General features: G+C 46.2%; 1 protein-coding gene across 2 annotated transcripts in view; it reads right to left on the reverse strand.

The window, feature by feature from the left end:
* Window positions 1-5,673: 5,673 nt before the first annotated feature.
* MED27 (mediator complex subunit 27) overlaps window positions 5,674-14,365 on the reverse strand; it is a 63,986-nt gene continuing 55,294 nt past the window's right edge. The window contains exons 7-9 of one of the 2 annotated variants that reach the window (XR_005554243.1): window positions 8,948-9,025; window positions 8,169-8,289; window positions 6,417-6,555 (exon numbers count right to left, since the gene is read on the reverse strand). Coding sequence is in view for 1 of the 2 variants with exons in the window: in XM_039322943.1 (XP_039178877.1) it covers window positions 6,421-6,555; window positions 8,948-9,025 (213 nt within the window). In the remaining variant the exon portion in view is untranslated. Of the gene's footprint in view, window positions 6,556-8,168; window positions 8,290-8,947; window positions 9,026-14,365 lie in introns of both variants that reach the window. The other variant, XM_039322943.1, reaches the window with a different exon arrangement.

Consider the following 14,365-nt stretch of genomic DNA (forward strand, 5'->3'; position numbering starts at 1 on the left):
CTGAGGGATGTCTGCAAGTTTACGTACAGCTTAGTCCTCGGCTTACGACCGGCATTTCTTACTTAGGCCCGGTTGCAAAGTCAGGGGTGCCCGGTTTTTATGCGGTGGGTTTTGAAGTGGGTTGCAGGAAAACCTGATAAGCCAAATATATACTTGGTTTTACATGGGATCACAGCGGCAAGAATTATTATTTGCGCCATACTGGAAGAAGGAAGAAACACCACCAGAAGAAGAAATAATTAAAAAAAAATACGAGACTGTGCGGAAGTAGACAAGACTTACTTCAAGGTTGAAAGAAAAAGAAGAAACGGAACGTTTTCAAACTTGGGGCCTGTTTTATCAACGGTTAGAGAAAAGATTCAGGGATGAGGGATGGAATTTGCGTTAGTGAATAAGACGGTTCTCGCAAGCTACGTCAGCTGAAGTGGTCCTTGAGGTTGACAAGGAACACTTCCCCAGAGAAATCAGGGACCAATTTCTCCCTCCTGGCCTGCCTGAAATTCACATCTTTTTTGGCCCCAAATGTGAGAAACCCTTGAAGTGATGGGAAGATAAATGATGCCCAAGTTCCTTGAGAGAGACTTGAAAGGGAGGAGAGCCTGGATCCCGCTGCAACATTTTGTTGAGAATTTTTCTGGCCTCTGGGAAGAAAAGAAAAAAAAGAAAATCGATCCGACTTTTTTGGGGGTGTGTGTGTTTTGTGTGTGAAGAAGAGGCTCCCGACAGCCCCTTTCATCTCCTTTCACCAGGGCGATTCCCTCTCCTCTCCGCTTCAGCCTTCAAGGGGAGAGCGGTTAATCCTTGTCCATTGGAAATCTTTAGGCGATCAGAGGCCTCTTTTTACAACAAGCGCTTTGGAGAGGAAGGGGCTTCAGATGCCCCCGAAGCGGTTGGGGAAGAGAAGCTGGAAAAGGAGAGGACGGACCCATTGCCAAGATCGGAGGAGACAGGCCCAAAAATGCATCCCAGCATTTGCTAGCAGAAAAGCAAGAAGCTGGTAAAATAAGGATTTTTCTTTCTTTCTTTTTCTTTCCTTTCTTTCTTTTCCTTTTTTCCTTCCTTCCTTTTTCCCTTGTCTGTCTTCAGCATCTTTCAATCCTTCCTTCCTTTTTTCTGTCTGTCTTCAGCATCTTTCAATCCTTCAGTCCTTCCTTTTTTCCGTTTGTCTTCAGTATCTTTCCTTCCTCCCTCCCTCCCTCCCTCCCTCCCTCTTCTCTGTGGCATCTCCTTAGATATTGGAAGACTGCTATCATGATTTTCCCTCGTACTTCTTTTCATCAAACTACCCAATTCCTGCAACCGTCCTTCATAAGTTTGAGCCTCCAGTCCCCTAATCATCTTTGTTGCTCTTCTCTGCACTCCTTCAAGAGCTTCGGCATACTTTTTTTAGTATCTTGGTGGCCAGAACTCAACACAGTATTCAAAACAAACAAACAAACAAAAAGATTAAGTTGGCCTGTGTCTGGATGTTCTTGACGTTAGTTATGGAAGCCCACCACAAAGTTGCATTCTACCTTCCATAGAATGCCCATCAAAAAGGCCAATTTCCAGCTCTTCTCCTCTTCCCCAAAGGAACCTGGTCTATTTAAAAGGCTGTAGTGTAGACCGTCTCAGTTAACTTTCTGACTTCCCCACCAGCTTTCATTACTGGTTAAGAGTCAACTTGCTGGTTGCTGCTTCTATTTGAGCTTCAAAGGCTCCGTGAGAAGAAAGATCATCCAAAACCTGGCTGCCCAGCATTTGCGCTCCACCAAAGAGCAACGCAGAAATAAGAACGTTGCGTTCTCTTTTGATCACAGGCCTTTTGAAGATGGTGTGTGTGTGTGTGTGTTGTTTAAAAAAAACAACACAACTCTGATATCCTCTGATGGAAAGAGGAAGAACATTACCACCCAAAGTTCTTCTGTTTTTGCAGATGATAATAACTATTGACATCCCTAGCGTGCCGCACCGGGAGAAGAGACAAACAATGGCGCCTGAATCTAGTTTTTGAGATAAACGGATCATGTATTCGGCTCGTGAAATTAACCAAGCATTTTCGCAATGCAAATGAACAATATTGGGGGGAAAAACAAACAAACACAACACCGTTGTTTTTCCATTTAATTTCCTTTAGAATAATCAACCCTTTCCGAAGATGCTAAGTGAATATTGAGGAGGCAGATGGAAACTTTGCGGGACAGAAGCAACCTGAATTTAAATGACTTTCCAGAGGAAATTGTGTTAACCTGGATCGTGGGAGTTTAGCCCTCTGATTTTCAGCCCTCAAAAAACGACTAAAATGTGTGACACTGTTTCAGACATCACAAATCTATCCGTGTCTTTATTCAGAAGTCAATCCTATATATCTATATATTTATAACACTCGGTGCCTTAGTTCCAATCAAGGAACGACCAACTCAGACAAGCTAACAATAAACAACGGTCTAATCAAGGAAACACCAAGAACACTCCCACCAATGCTGACAGGACAAGCTGCTAGTGTATAAATCGAGAGCAAACCCCACTCCCTTCTAGAACTGATGATGTTACCTAGTTTGTTAATGAAATGTCTGCACAAAAACCACTAAGCTCAGAGAGCACCACCCACAATCCTTTTCTCCTCTTCCCCTCCTAAAACCCCTCTCCCTTCTAGCACTGATGATGTTATCTAGTTGGATAATTAAATGTCTTCACAAAAAAACTTTTAGCTCAGAGCATACCAAGAATCCCAGTTTTCCTCCTCCTCCTCTCTACAAATCACAATTCTTTCTAGCCCTGATGACGTTACCTAGTTAGGTAATGAAATGTCTGCAAGAAAACAAGCTCAGAGAGCACCGAGGACCCCACGTCGAATTTTAAAAATGGAAAACGCTTGTTCCGGGTTTCTGGAGTCAGGGATACCCTGGACTGCTGAATTTAAATTCCCGAACTGAGCAGAGGAAGTGAGGTTGATGGCCTCCAGAGTCCTACTTCTTTCACAGTCCTTGCTTCCAATATTCCAAGAAAAAACCAAATGAACATGTTCCATCTGCTTCCCTGCAGGAGATGCACAGGGCTCACTCTTTCGCTGAAATAATTTATGCCGGGTGGAAGCGAACGGCAGCCGAGAAAACTACAATTCTAGAACTCCTTGATGAGCTGAAAACAAACAGATCGCAAGGGGCAGGTGGCACCCGTCCAAGGCATTTTCAAGAAGCAAACAGGAAGCAGCAGACCTTCTGTCAAAAATATGTATCACATCTTCGAAATTGTCTTTGGGACCGGAGAACTGGATAATGGCCAATGGCAAGGCTGGTGTTGTGGGTTTTTTTTTTTTTTTGCTTTTGTTTTTGGAAAAAAAAGAAAGAAATAGAACTCAGATCCAAGAAATTACATGGCAGTTTCCTCTTAAGTTTGGTTCTTGGGTTGGAAGCAGCCACCACTTGGTTTTTGAAAGCAACCCCAAGAAGACCTTCCGTGGAAAATGGGCGTGGGAGGACCTACATGGCTTTAGATTTAGATGGGATGGAATGGAATAGAATAGAACAGAATAGAAAATATGGAATGGGATGGGATGGGATAGAACAGTGATGGCAAACCTTTTAGAGACCAAGTGCCCAAACTGCAACCCAAAACCCACTTATTTATTGCAAAGTGCCAGGGCTGCATCAGCATTGTGGTGCCCTCGGGGGGTGCGGCCCACTGGGTGGGTGTGGCTGCAGTGGTCACGGCAGACGGGGTGAGTGTGGCCGGAGCCAGGGCAGCAGGGGCCAGTCCCTCGCCATCTCTGGGGCATCCCCGGGGGGGGGGGCAACGCCGCTTGCTCACTCACTTCCTGCCCTGTCACTTCCAAACGCCATGTGCTCGCTACTCTGGTGAACTCTGCTGGGGCAACGGCACGCGTGCCCATAGAGAGGGCTCTGAGTGCTGCCTCTGGCAGGCGTGCCATAGGTTCGCCACCACTGGAATAGAATATGGAATGGAATAGAATATAGAATAGAATAGAATATAGAATAGAATATAGAATAGAATAGAATATAGAATAGAATAGAATATAGAATAGAATAGAATATAGAATAGAATAGAATATAGAATAGAATAGAATAGAATATGCAGAATAGAACAGAACATAACACAGTAGGTGAAGGAAGGAAGAATAGAATAAATAGAATACAGAATCGAATTGGAGCTGAAAGGGACCTTGGAGGTCTTCTAGTCCAGCCCCCTGCTCAAGCAGGAGGACCCACACAGTGTCAGACAGGTGACTGTCTAGTCTCTTCTTAAAAATCTCCAGTGATGGGGTGCCCACGATTTCTGGAGGCAAGCTGGTTGATTGTCCTCACTGTCAGGAAGTTTCTCCTTAATTCCCAGTTTCTTTTCTCTTTGATCAAGTTTCCAACCGTTATTTGTTGTCCTGCCCTCTGGTGCTCTGGTGAACCACCTGGCCCCCTCTTCCTTGTGGCAGCCCCTCAGATACTGATACAGATAATGATCAGCACATCTTATTCCAGGCTCAGTCACGGACGTAAGTGGAGAACCACCTGTACTTTTATTACGAATGGATGACTTGAAATCTTTGGAAGGATTTGTGTTTGTTCATGCTATCCTTGTTTCTCTATGAATCAGGATTGTTTTTTGGTTTTTTTTTAAATGCACAACTGATTGTGAATACAAAGGGCCTTTACACAATGTGCTCTGTCTTAAGAGCACGTATCTGTAATAAGCATTTTCTCATTACAAAAATTTGCATGTTTAACCAAGTGGGTGCTTTAGGGAGAGGGGCAGGCAGCATTGTAAAACACAGAGAAGGAAGAAATGCAAAGGATAATTATATTCTAAACATGGCATCCGTTTGGGAACCGCAGAGGAGCTGAGCGGATAACGGAATTCCCAGAAATAGAATTATCAGCAAAACAAAACAAAATTTCCCCGATGAATCTTGCAACTTCTTAATACGTACAATAGACTGGAGGCCACTCTGGTTTTAGCAAAAGAAGGGGGGGGGGGAAACTTGATATTCATTTTTGCTGAAAGAAAAGGACTGCAATTGCTTATTCTACCTTTAGAGCATCATGTTATTTTGGCTGAGTTCACGCTGCTCTAAGATGCAGTTTAGGGAATAAGCCATAATTCCCTGGGCTCACACATCAACTCAATCCATCGGTCTCTTTTCCTTGTCTTTAGAAGGAGAGATGTCCGATCCCAACTTTGACTTTCTTGGTTTTTCTCTTCAACTCAGTTGTCTTGGGTATGTATTGGGTGGAAATGTAGTGCTAAATTTAGCACTGATGAGATTACCCGGCTGGGTAATGAAACATCTGCAAGAAAACAACCAACCTCTGAGCTACTGTATACAAACAGGGAGCAAATCACACTCACTAGCCCTGATGATGTTACCTAGTTGGGTAATACAACTGCAAGAAAACCACCAAGCTCAGAGTTACTGTATATAAACAGGGAGCAAGTCACAAACGCCAACACTGATGAGGTTACCTAGTTGGGTCACGAAACGTCTGCAAGCTAACAACCCAGCTCAGAGAGCACCGAGGTCCACACAAATCAATCGAATAATACTAGCAAAAAAACCCACAAGCAATCCAGCCCAAATCAAACCACAATCTGCTTAATGGGATGTGAGAATCCTTCGAATCAACAGGTCCACGAGACGCCTCCTTCTGAACTTTGCATGGAAGTGGATAAAAGAGAGACAGATTATCTTCAATGCGGTCTCTTGTTTTAATAACAAAAATAAACAAAAAGAGGAAACCGAAAAGCAGGAATGTGCTAACTATGAAGAGTTCAATCCATTTGTCTAGCTTGAGTTTGCAGGCGAAATGACACATAAGACAAATGTGAAAGGATGGTTCACGGAGTCTTTCCACTGGGGATCGTTTGGTCCCAGACTGGATCCAGGAGAGATCTTGAGAAGGTGAGGAACAGGTTTCAGAAAGCATGGAGAACATCTACCCTTTCTGAAGGTAAGCAAATGAGATTCCTTTTGAAGTACCATGTTCTGATCGGCAATCATAATATTAAGATGGAAAGTGGGGTGGAAAAAAACCCCCAAAAAATAATTGTAGAAAAGGGACAGAAAGGTAAAAAGAAGAAATGAAGAGTGAAAGGATGAGTTTTTATTCATATCAGCAGATGTTCAAGGGCAGACTCGTTCGGGGGCCAGCTTAGATCTTCTTGAAAGCCATCCAGGAATTCATGTATCAAGCCACGAGGCTGAGTTTTGAGAGATGGACTTCTCATCCTTAGTTGAACAAGGTCATTATCATGGAACCGGTCACAATGGACCATCCAAACCTGCATTTAACCCTTCTGACCTTTATGGAAATATTGATCTTGGTCAAGAAGAAATCAGAATTCATAGCTCTACAGAAGGTTGACTTCTGTCTTGGTTTTCTTCAGATCCATCTTCTACTTCCAGATGTTCTTATTGGCTTCTAGGTTGGGTTACTGGCGACAGGTGTCATGGAAGGCTTCTAAGGTCCGAAAATCCCTCCAGGTTGGGGGGAGGCCATCCTGCAGGAATTTCCCACAACGTTGGCACGGAGCTTGGAACAGCTTGATGTAGCTTCTCAGCCAGGTCTGAAAAAGAAAGCAGAAGAAGACTTAACATAGCCCCACTCAGCATCCTTGAGGAAATATGGAAGGACCAAGGGTTACCTGTGCTTCTATCCTCGTGGGATCTTTGTTTTTTTTCCAACTTTCTCAAGAGGCCAGGGCAGTCCTCAAGTTACAACAGTTCATTTGGTGACCTTGGGTTTTGACCACGTGACCACGGGGAACGGCACAGCGGCCGTTAAGTGCGAAAAACGGTCAAGTGCCACCCTGTTCAGTACCACTGCAACTTCAAACAGTCACTAAACGAACTGCTGTTTAAGTTGAGGATTGCTTATAAATAAAATAACTTTTTCGTCAAAGGAACAAAAGAGAAAATGGAGACCGTACAGAAGAATGGTTCATAGGGAAAATAGAAAAAAAAGGGACGGTTATATTTCCACTCTTCTTTACAGCAGTCACCGAAACATTTGCGCTGTGCCCTCTCTCTCTCTCTAAGGTTACATCACAATTTCCTTCCTCCGTAAGCTAAGCCTTTTTAATCTTCAGACTCATAAATCACGGGTTCCATGTTTTTTTTTTTCTCTCTCTCTCTCTTTTCAGCAAAAAAGTCCATGGGGCTTTCCAGGCGGGCCTAAAGGTAGCTGTTGATCTTTTTTTCTAATTAAACTGATTAATTTTGCCACTCATTCTGCCGTCTTCCCCAACCGTTCCTCTCCCCTTTCGGAGCCTCTGAAATGTTGCGGTCCACGAAGAGAAAGGAAGCCGACGGGGATCTTAGCCCTCCCCATCCTTGTCCCGTTTTATGACCTTTCTTGTCATAGCGGTGAAGAAATCGCTGTAGTTGTTATGCCCCCCGTCGGCTTTGCTGGTGAGAAGGTCACAAAAGGGGGTCAGGTGACACCCCCCCCCCTGGGATGCTGCAATCATCATAAATATGAGTCAGTGGCCAAGCGTCTGAATTTGGATCCCCCTGACCCTGGGGACGCTGCGACGGTCGTTAAGTGTGAGAAACGATTATGAGTCCCTTTTTTCCAGTGCTGTTGTAACCTCAAACGGTCACTAAATGAACTGCTTTAAGTCGAAGGCTATGTCAACGCTGTGACAATTAAGACAATTCAGGTTTCATCTATCGGAAGCATGACAGGCTACTTGGGTGCTAAGAAAGAGAAGAATGCCAAGGATGGCTTTCTACCGTTATCTAAGGTTAAGGCTCAAATGGAGCCTTCTCATTCAGACTGAATTGCGGGCTCATTGAGATACGTAGCGAAAATAAATAAAACAAGTTTCTTGTTTTGCCAACTTCCTGGCACAATCAGATTCGAACAAGCCACAGGGCTGATGAATCTTCTCACGAGAAGTCTGGGTAGATAGTTATCGATCCGGGAGAATTGCTCTCTGAAGGCAACGCGGACTGCCTTTATGAAAATGAATTCCTCGGTCTGGATTGGAGCTGCGGATTGGAGCTGCTTCTCTCTCTCTCTCAAGTAGTCAATAGCTTCCTCTCGCCTCCTCAGAGTATTCTCTGAGTAGACAAATCAAAGAGGACGGCACTTAAATCGGGCAGGCCAATGGTGGCTTATTCAAGCTCCATCCGACCGGGCCTTGTGTTCATCAAGAGCCTGGTGTAGAGATCGTACCGTCATTTGTCTGGAATGGTAGAGGGTCTCTGTTGTTCTGTGTTCTGGAGTCTCCTGCTCAAGCAGAGGGGTTGGACTAGAAGACCTCCAAGGTCCCTTCCGAATCTGTATTCTGGATGCGCTAGAGGAAAAAATAGAGGCAGATGGCCTTTATGGAACGTTTGTGTTCCTGTGATTAAAATCAAATTGAAAGCCCAGGGAACCCTCTATTTACAACCGTTCATTTAGCAACTGTTGGCACTGGGGAAAAAAAAAAGGGATGTATGACCAGGCCCCACACTTAAGATCAGTCGTAAGTCACTTTTTTCGGTGCCGTTGTAACTTTGAATGGGAGTAGGAGGAGGAGGAGAAGCAGGAGGAGGAAGAGGACTACTGTGGGGTCTTTGATGCTCTCTGAGCTTGGTGGTTTTCTTGCAGACATTTCATGATCCAACTAGGTAATGTCATCAGGGCTAGAAGGGAGTGGGATTGTGGAGAAAAGGAGGAAGAGGAGGAGGATTGTGGGGTCTTTGGTGCTCTCTGAGCTTGGGAGTTTTCTTGCAGATTTTTAATTACCTATCCAGGTAACAGCATCAGTTCTAGAAGGGAATGGGATTGGAGGAGGAGGAGGAGGAGGAGGAGGAGGAGAAGGAGGACGACGATTACTGTGGGGTCTTTGGTGCTCTCTGAGCTTGGTGATTTTCTTGCAGACATCTGATGACCCACCTAGGTAACATCGTCAGAGTCACTTTATCGGTGAGACGGACAGCATATCAAAGTAATAAAGAAATAAAACCTACCATAAAGGACCGGACAACCACATCAGGCATCTGTGGGAGCTGGTAATGCAACAGGGCTGTGGTTGCGTGATCTGTCACCTGCCGAGGAAGCAAGAAAGGAGAGCTATGAAACACCAACCCAAATCATTCCTGCCGCTGCTATATTACAGGATCAAATACAGGAAGTCCTCCACTTGTCACTTATCGGGTCCCCCACGTGATCAAAATTCAGCCAAGCTTGCCCACTGACTCATATTTATGACGGTCGCGGTGTCCCGGGATCAGGCGATCCCCTTTTTTGAGACCTGATGACCAGCAAAGTCTAGAGCGGGGGGGGGGGGTGTCTTCAAACTTGGCCCTTTCATGACTTGTGGACTTCAATTCCCAGAATTCCTCAGCACAATTCCTTTCTTTGGGCGCCCTAGAAGAGCCGCGGGTTTGTACGGGGCCAAACCGGAAAGGAAGCAATTGCGCCGTTGGCTGAAGAGAGGCTGGGCTTCCAATTGCTCAAGCCGGCCGAGGCGGCTCGGGTGGCGCATACAGATGGTGGCCTTTCCTGCCTGCTCATCGCCCTTCAGCTCCTGTCAATTTAAATGCCGGCCCTGATGCTGGGGGATGCTACGTGCAATTCATCAGTGGGAACACACACACACACACACACACACCGGCCTTTGGCTCTGCTGTAGGGCAGGTAATTTTCTTTCCTCCTGATAAGTCAGACATCTTTGCTAATCCTCTGCTAAACAGCCCAACGTCTCCCAGCGGCCGTTCCCAGCCGGCGTTAAGAGAGTCAAGCAGGATGGGAGTTTTTGGGAGGAGATGGTTGGGAGAAAGAAAAAGGAAGGAAGGGAGGGAGGGAGGGAGGGAGGGAGGGGAAGGAAGGAAGGAAGGAAGGAAGGAAGGAAGGAAGGAAGGAGAGGAAAGAAGGAAAGGGAAGGAAGGAAGGAAGGAAGGAAGGAAGGAAGGAGAGGGAGGGAGGGAAAGAAAGGAAGGAAGGAAGGAGGGAGAGGAAAGAAGGAAAGGGAAGGAAGGAAGGAAGGAAGGAAGGAAGGAAGGAAGGAAGGAAGGAAGGAAGGAAGGAGAGGGAGGGAGGGTCTAGTTATAGGAAGGAAGGAATCTAATTATAGGAAGGAAGGGAGGGAGGGAGAGAGGGAGAAAGGGAGGGAGGGAGAAAGGAAGGGAGGAATCTAGTTATAGGAAGGAAAGAAGGGAGGGAGGGAGGGAAGAAGAGAGAGAGAGGGAGAAAGGGAGGAAGGGAGCAAGGGGTTGGACTAGAAGACCTCCAAGGTCTCTTCCAGCTGTTATTCTGTATCCATCACCAAGGAGGCTACTACTGCTACTGCTGCTGCTAATAATAGTCGTAGTAGTACAACTACACTACTACCGCTAATTTGCTTCGGAGAGAAACAGGCTCTCCCATTAAACAAACTGAAGTTGGGCGCCCGGCACACCGAGTTCCTAATAGCTGGCTAATGAGATTTTGCTGCGAGGTAAAAACTTTATAATCATATTTTCCAAACAGAACAAAGGGGGCGGCCAGCAGCAGCTTAGAGGAGCAGAGAGAGAGAAAGACGTGGCGTTTTGAACGCCATCAAAAGAGACGCTAAAGAAGAAGAAGAAGAAGAAAGGAAAGAGAAATCGCCCCATCGGTAACAAACGGGCGAGGGGGAAAAAAAACACCAAAAAATGCAAACATATTCCAGCTTCGTTGCCCCCCCCCCAGAAGGGGGATTTATTTCAAGATGCATTTGCTTCCGACAAAGGAGATGCAGTTTAGGAAAGGAAAAAATATATATAAAAATCAGACTCCACTGAGTTCTTTACAAGATCGTTAGTTTGCCGGATCACGGGGAGGCATTTTGAGATATTTAATTTGCTCGCCTGAATTTTGGGAGGCCGTTCTCACTTCCCTGTCCAACTGCCCTGCCTTTTGATGCCATCCGAACTTCTAGTTCCAAGGCTGGTCCCGAATTATTTATTTACCTCGATAGTTTTGTGGTTCTTAATTGCCTGTCTCCCTCAGAGAGAGGGCGGTTCTGTGGAGAAGCTCTTATGCAAACGGGTCCTCCATTTACAACCACGATCCGTGGCTAGCAAGGCGGTTGGTTCCATGACTTGGGCCAATTTGGTGGCCATTTTTAACACCGCGGTTGAACGAATCAACGCAACTGTTCAATTAATTGTACATTCATTGAGAGAACCTGTGTGTATGGGGGGGGGGTGTGCGGCTTTCATGGATGTGTCAAGCGGCTGTTTTAACTTGGATCTGCTTCTGAGCAGATGGATGGCCTCCAGGAGCCCTTTCAAGGCTGATTCCAAATAAAATGGCTTCTTGAGGAAGCAAAGAGAGAGCTGATCTAGTAGTGGTTAGGGCACCAGGTTAGAAAGCAGGAGACGGTGAGTTGTAGCCCTGCCTTAGCCGTGGATGATGACTGGGTGACATTGGGTCAATCGCCAGGAGACGGTAAGTTCTAGTCCCACCTAAGACATGAAAGGCACTAGATGACTTTGGGGTCAATAACCAGGAGGCTGGAAGTTCTATGTAAGGCACCAGGCCAATCACCAGGAGATGGTGACTTCTAGTCCTGCCTTAGGTGTGAAAGCCAGCTGAGTCATTTTGGACCAATCACCAGGAGACGGTGAGTTGTAGTTCTGCCTTAGGCATGAAAGCCAGCTGGATGACTTGGGGCCAGTGCCTCTCCCTCAGACCAACCCACCTCACAGGGTTATTCTTGAGGAGAAAAATAGGAGGAAGGTGTGTTGGATCAGTTCACTGCTTTGAGCTATTTGTAAAAATAAGAAAGGCAGGGTACAAATGAATTAACTCATTGATAAAATAAATAAAAGCAGCTCCTTTTCCGACTAACGCATTTGACTAAAGGGCCACGGCTTTTGTGCATTTCACCTGGCTTCACGTTGAAAGAAAGTCTCCCAATTTTGGGGTGAACTGGCCGATGATCAGCCATCCAACACAAGATCATTTCTTATGCCAATGGGGGAGACTCAAAGACTCCTAGCGACAAAGGCTCCCCTTTTATTTTTATATTCCCCTCCTTTCCCCCCCCCCCCCCCGTTCTGGTAGGTTTCCATTTTAATTTCTTTTCTTTTGTACGTGGCTGCTATTTGGGGTGGGTGGGTGGAGAGGACCAAAATTTCATGTCCTCTAAGCTGCAGATTAAAACCAGGAAAGTCAGGAGCCAAGGCAGAGCGCGGGATGCCTTTGAGGATCCACCTTCTCCATCTTCTACCTTTTTGTGGGGTTTTCCTCCCCCCGTCATTTTATCGTGAAACTTAATTAAAAGTTTACAATTTTTTTTTAAAAAAGGGGGGGGGGCTAAACTTGCAGCAGGCCAGGGGGCAGTTTAACCGGCTGTCCTTGGAAGCAGAGCCTCGCTTATCCTTTGCGGAGGCTGGAGAGAGACGGTCAATATTGAGTAGCTGATTATGCAGGCCTTCCATACGGGCTTTTCCTCCGGGAGATTAATGACAAGAGATGCATCTTCCTACATTAGGATACTGTTGGGGGTGCCCTTGTGGCACTGGGGCGTGGAGGGCTTGAAATGGGCCCACTTCAGAGAGTGGAAGAATTTGTGCCCAACTTAAATCTCGATCGCGCAAAGGGTTGAATGCCACTTTATAGCGCCTTGCTAAGGCCACGCTCGGCACGCTGCATCCCGTTTTGGTCGCCCTGATGCGAAATAAAAATTAAAAAAAAGAAGAAGTTGAGGCTGTGTTACGAGCGTCTTCTGCTTAACAATGAGGTAGCTTGCTTTTCCCTTTTTTCCGAAAGTAAATGTTCATGATGCCATGGGGGGGGGGGGGAAAAGAAAAAAAAAAAGAGAAAGAAGGAAACATGAAAAGCCACCAAGGAAAAAAGAATGGTGGCTAAAAAAAAAAACATTCATCAAAACCAGACAATTCTCCCAAGCTTGAAGGCCCAGCTGATGGATGGGGAAAATAAAATGATAGAAAAGGAGGCTGAGCATCCTCGAATCTGTCTCTATCATCCACACCGCCTCCCTCGCTTTCTCTTTTTAGTATTTGTGATCAATTTCTCAGGCCGAAGCGGATTCAACTCCTCCAGCTAGTCTGCCAGGGCTGTCTTTGAGGGAGGGGGAGACGGAGTTGCCAACGCGATGCTATTTTGGTCGGGCTGTGTAGAACGGCAGAGCCACTGGGACTGGACGAAGCAGAGTTTTTTCTTTATCAAATGTAGAAAGAAGAAGGGCCATCCAGCAGCAGAAGTGGATTTGGGGGCCCATCATAGCTCTCTTGATGCTGAGATGTCTTGCTGAAATCTTTTGGTTTCTGGGCAAGTTAGCTGCTTGTATGTGAGTGTCCATCTGTTCGTCTGTCCATTCATCCATCCATCCCTCCATTCTTCACTCCCTCCCTCCACCCACCCATCCATCATCCATCCATCCCCTCAACCATCCATCCATCCACTCATCCATCCCCTCAACCAACCAACCAATCATCCATCCTCTCATCCATCCCCTCAACCATCCATCCATCCACTCATCCATCCCCTCAGTCAACCAACCAATCATCCATCCCCTCAACCATCCATCCATCCCCTCATCCATCCATCCATCCACTCATCCATCCCCTCAACCAATCATCCATCCATCCATCCATCCATCCATCCATCCATCCATCCATCCATCATCGTAAGTCCCTTTTTTCAATGCCATTGTAACTTTAAACGGTCACTAACCGAATGATTGTACGTTGTAAGTTGTAGAGCCAGCTGTACGAGTCCTTGATTTTTCTTGGGCTAGCCGGCCTTTGCTGTAAAATGCCACGAGGATATTTTAGCAACCAAACCAAAACCAAACGGACCCGCACCTCAACATGAAATCGATCGATATTGCAAAAGCCTTTTGTAAGAGGCGGCCGGCCTTTGGAACGGAGAGAGAAGAGGACTCGGCCCACCTCAAGAGCTCTTTCCCTTGTTTATTTCAGCAAGGGTATTTGTTCTCCTGCTTATTTCAGCGCTCACAAAGGTTAGAGAGATCATCCCTGCCTCTCCCCCTGCCGCGTTGAAAATGTCAGGAAGAGGCCAAGAGGGCTCAACTTCCCTCGGCCCTTTTGTGATGGTGCTCTTTAGCGCGTCCGACTCGCGTCTCGCGGCTCCATTCTTTCCGATTCTCCCTGCTGGTTTGCCAAGGCGAACAAAAGCTCAACCACCCTGCACGGGAGCTCAGGAAAAACCTCTGGGGGTGAACTTCGGTGAAAACCTGAACGCTTCAACTATAATGGGTCTTCGGGGAAGCTGACCGCCTTGCCTCCCCCCCTCTATCAAATTAAACACCTCCGCGGAACTTAATAGCCCAAGGAAAGATCTCAGCGAAGTTTGCAAGCGACGGAAGTGAAAGCAGAGCTGAGTCCCAACGACAGGGTGGACCAGAAGCGGCAGATATTCGCAGTTTGAGAGAA

The sequence above is a fragment of the Crotalus tigris genome, unplaced genomic scaffold (assembly GCF_016545835.1).
Source record: "Crotalus tigris isolate CLP2741 ecotype Arizona unplaced genomic scaffold, ASM1654583v1 scf7180000024153.1733885, whole genome shotgun sequence".
In the NCBI taxonomy this organism is placed as follows: Eukaryota; Metazoa; Chordata; class Lepidosauria; order Squamata; family Viperidae; genus Crotalus; species Crotalus tigris.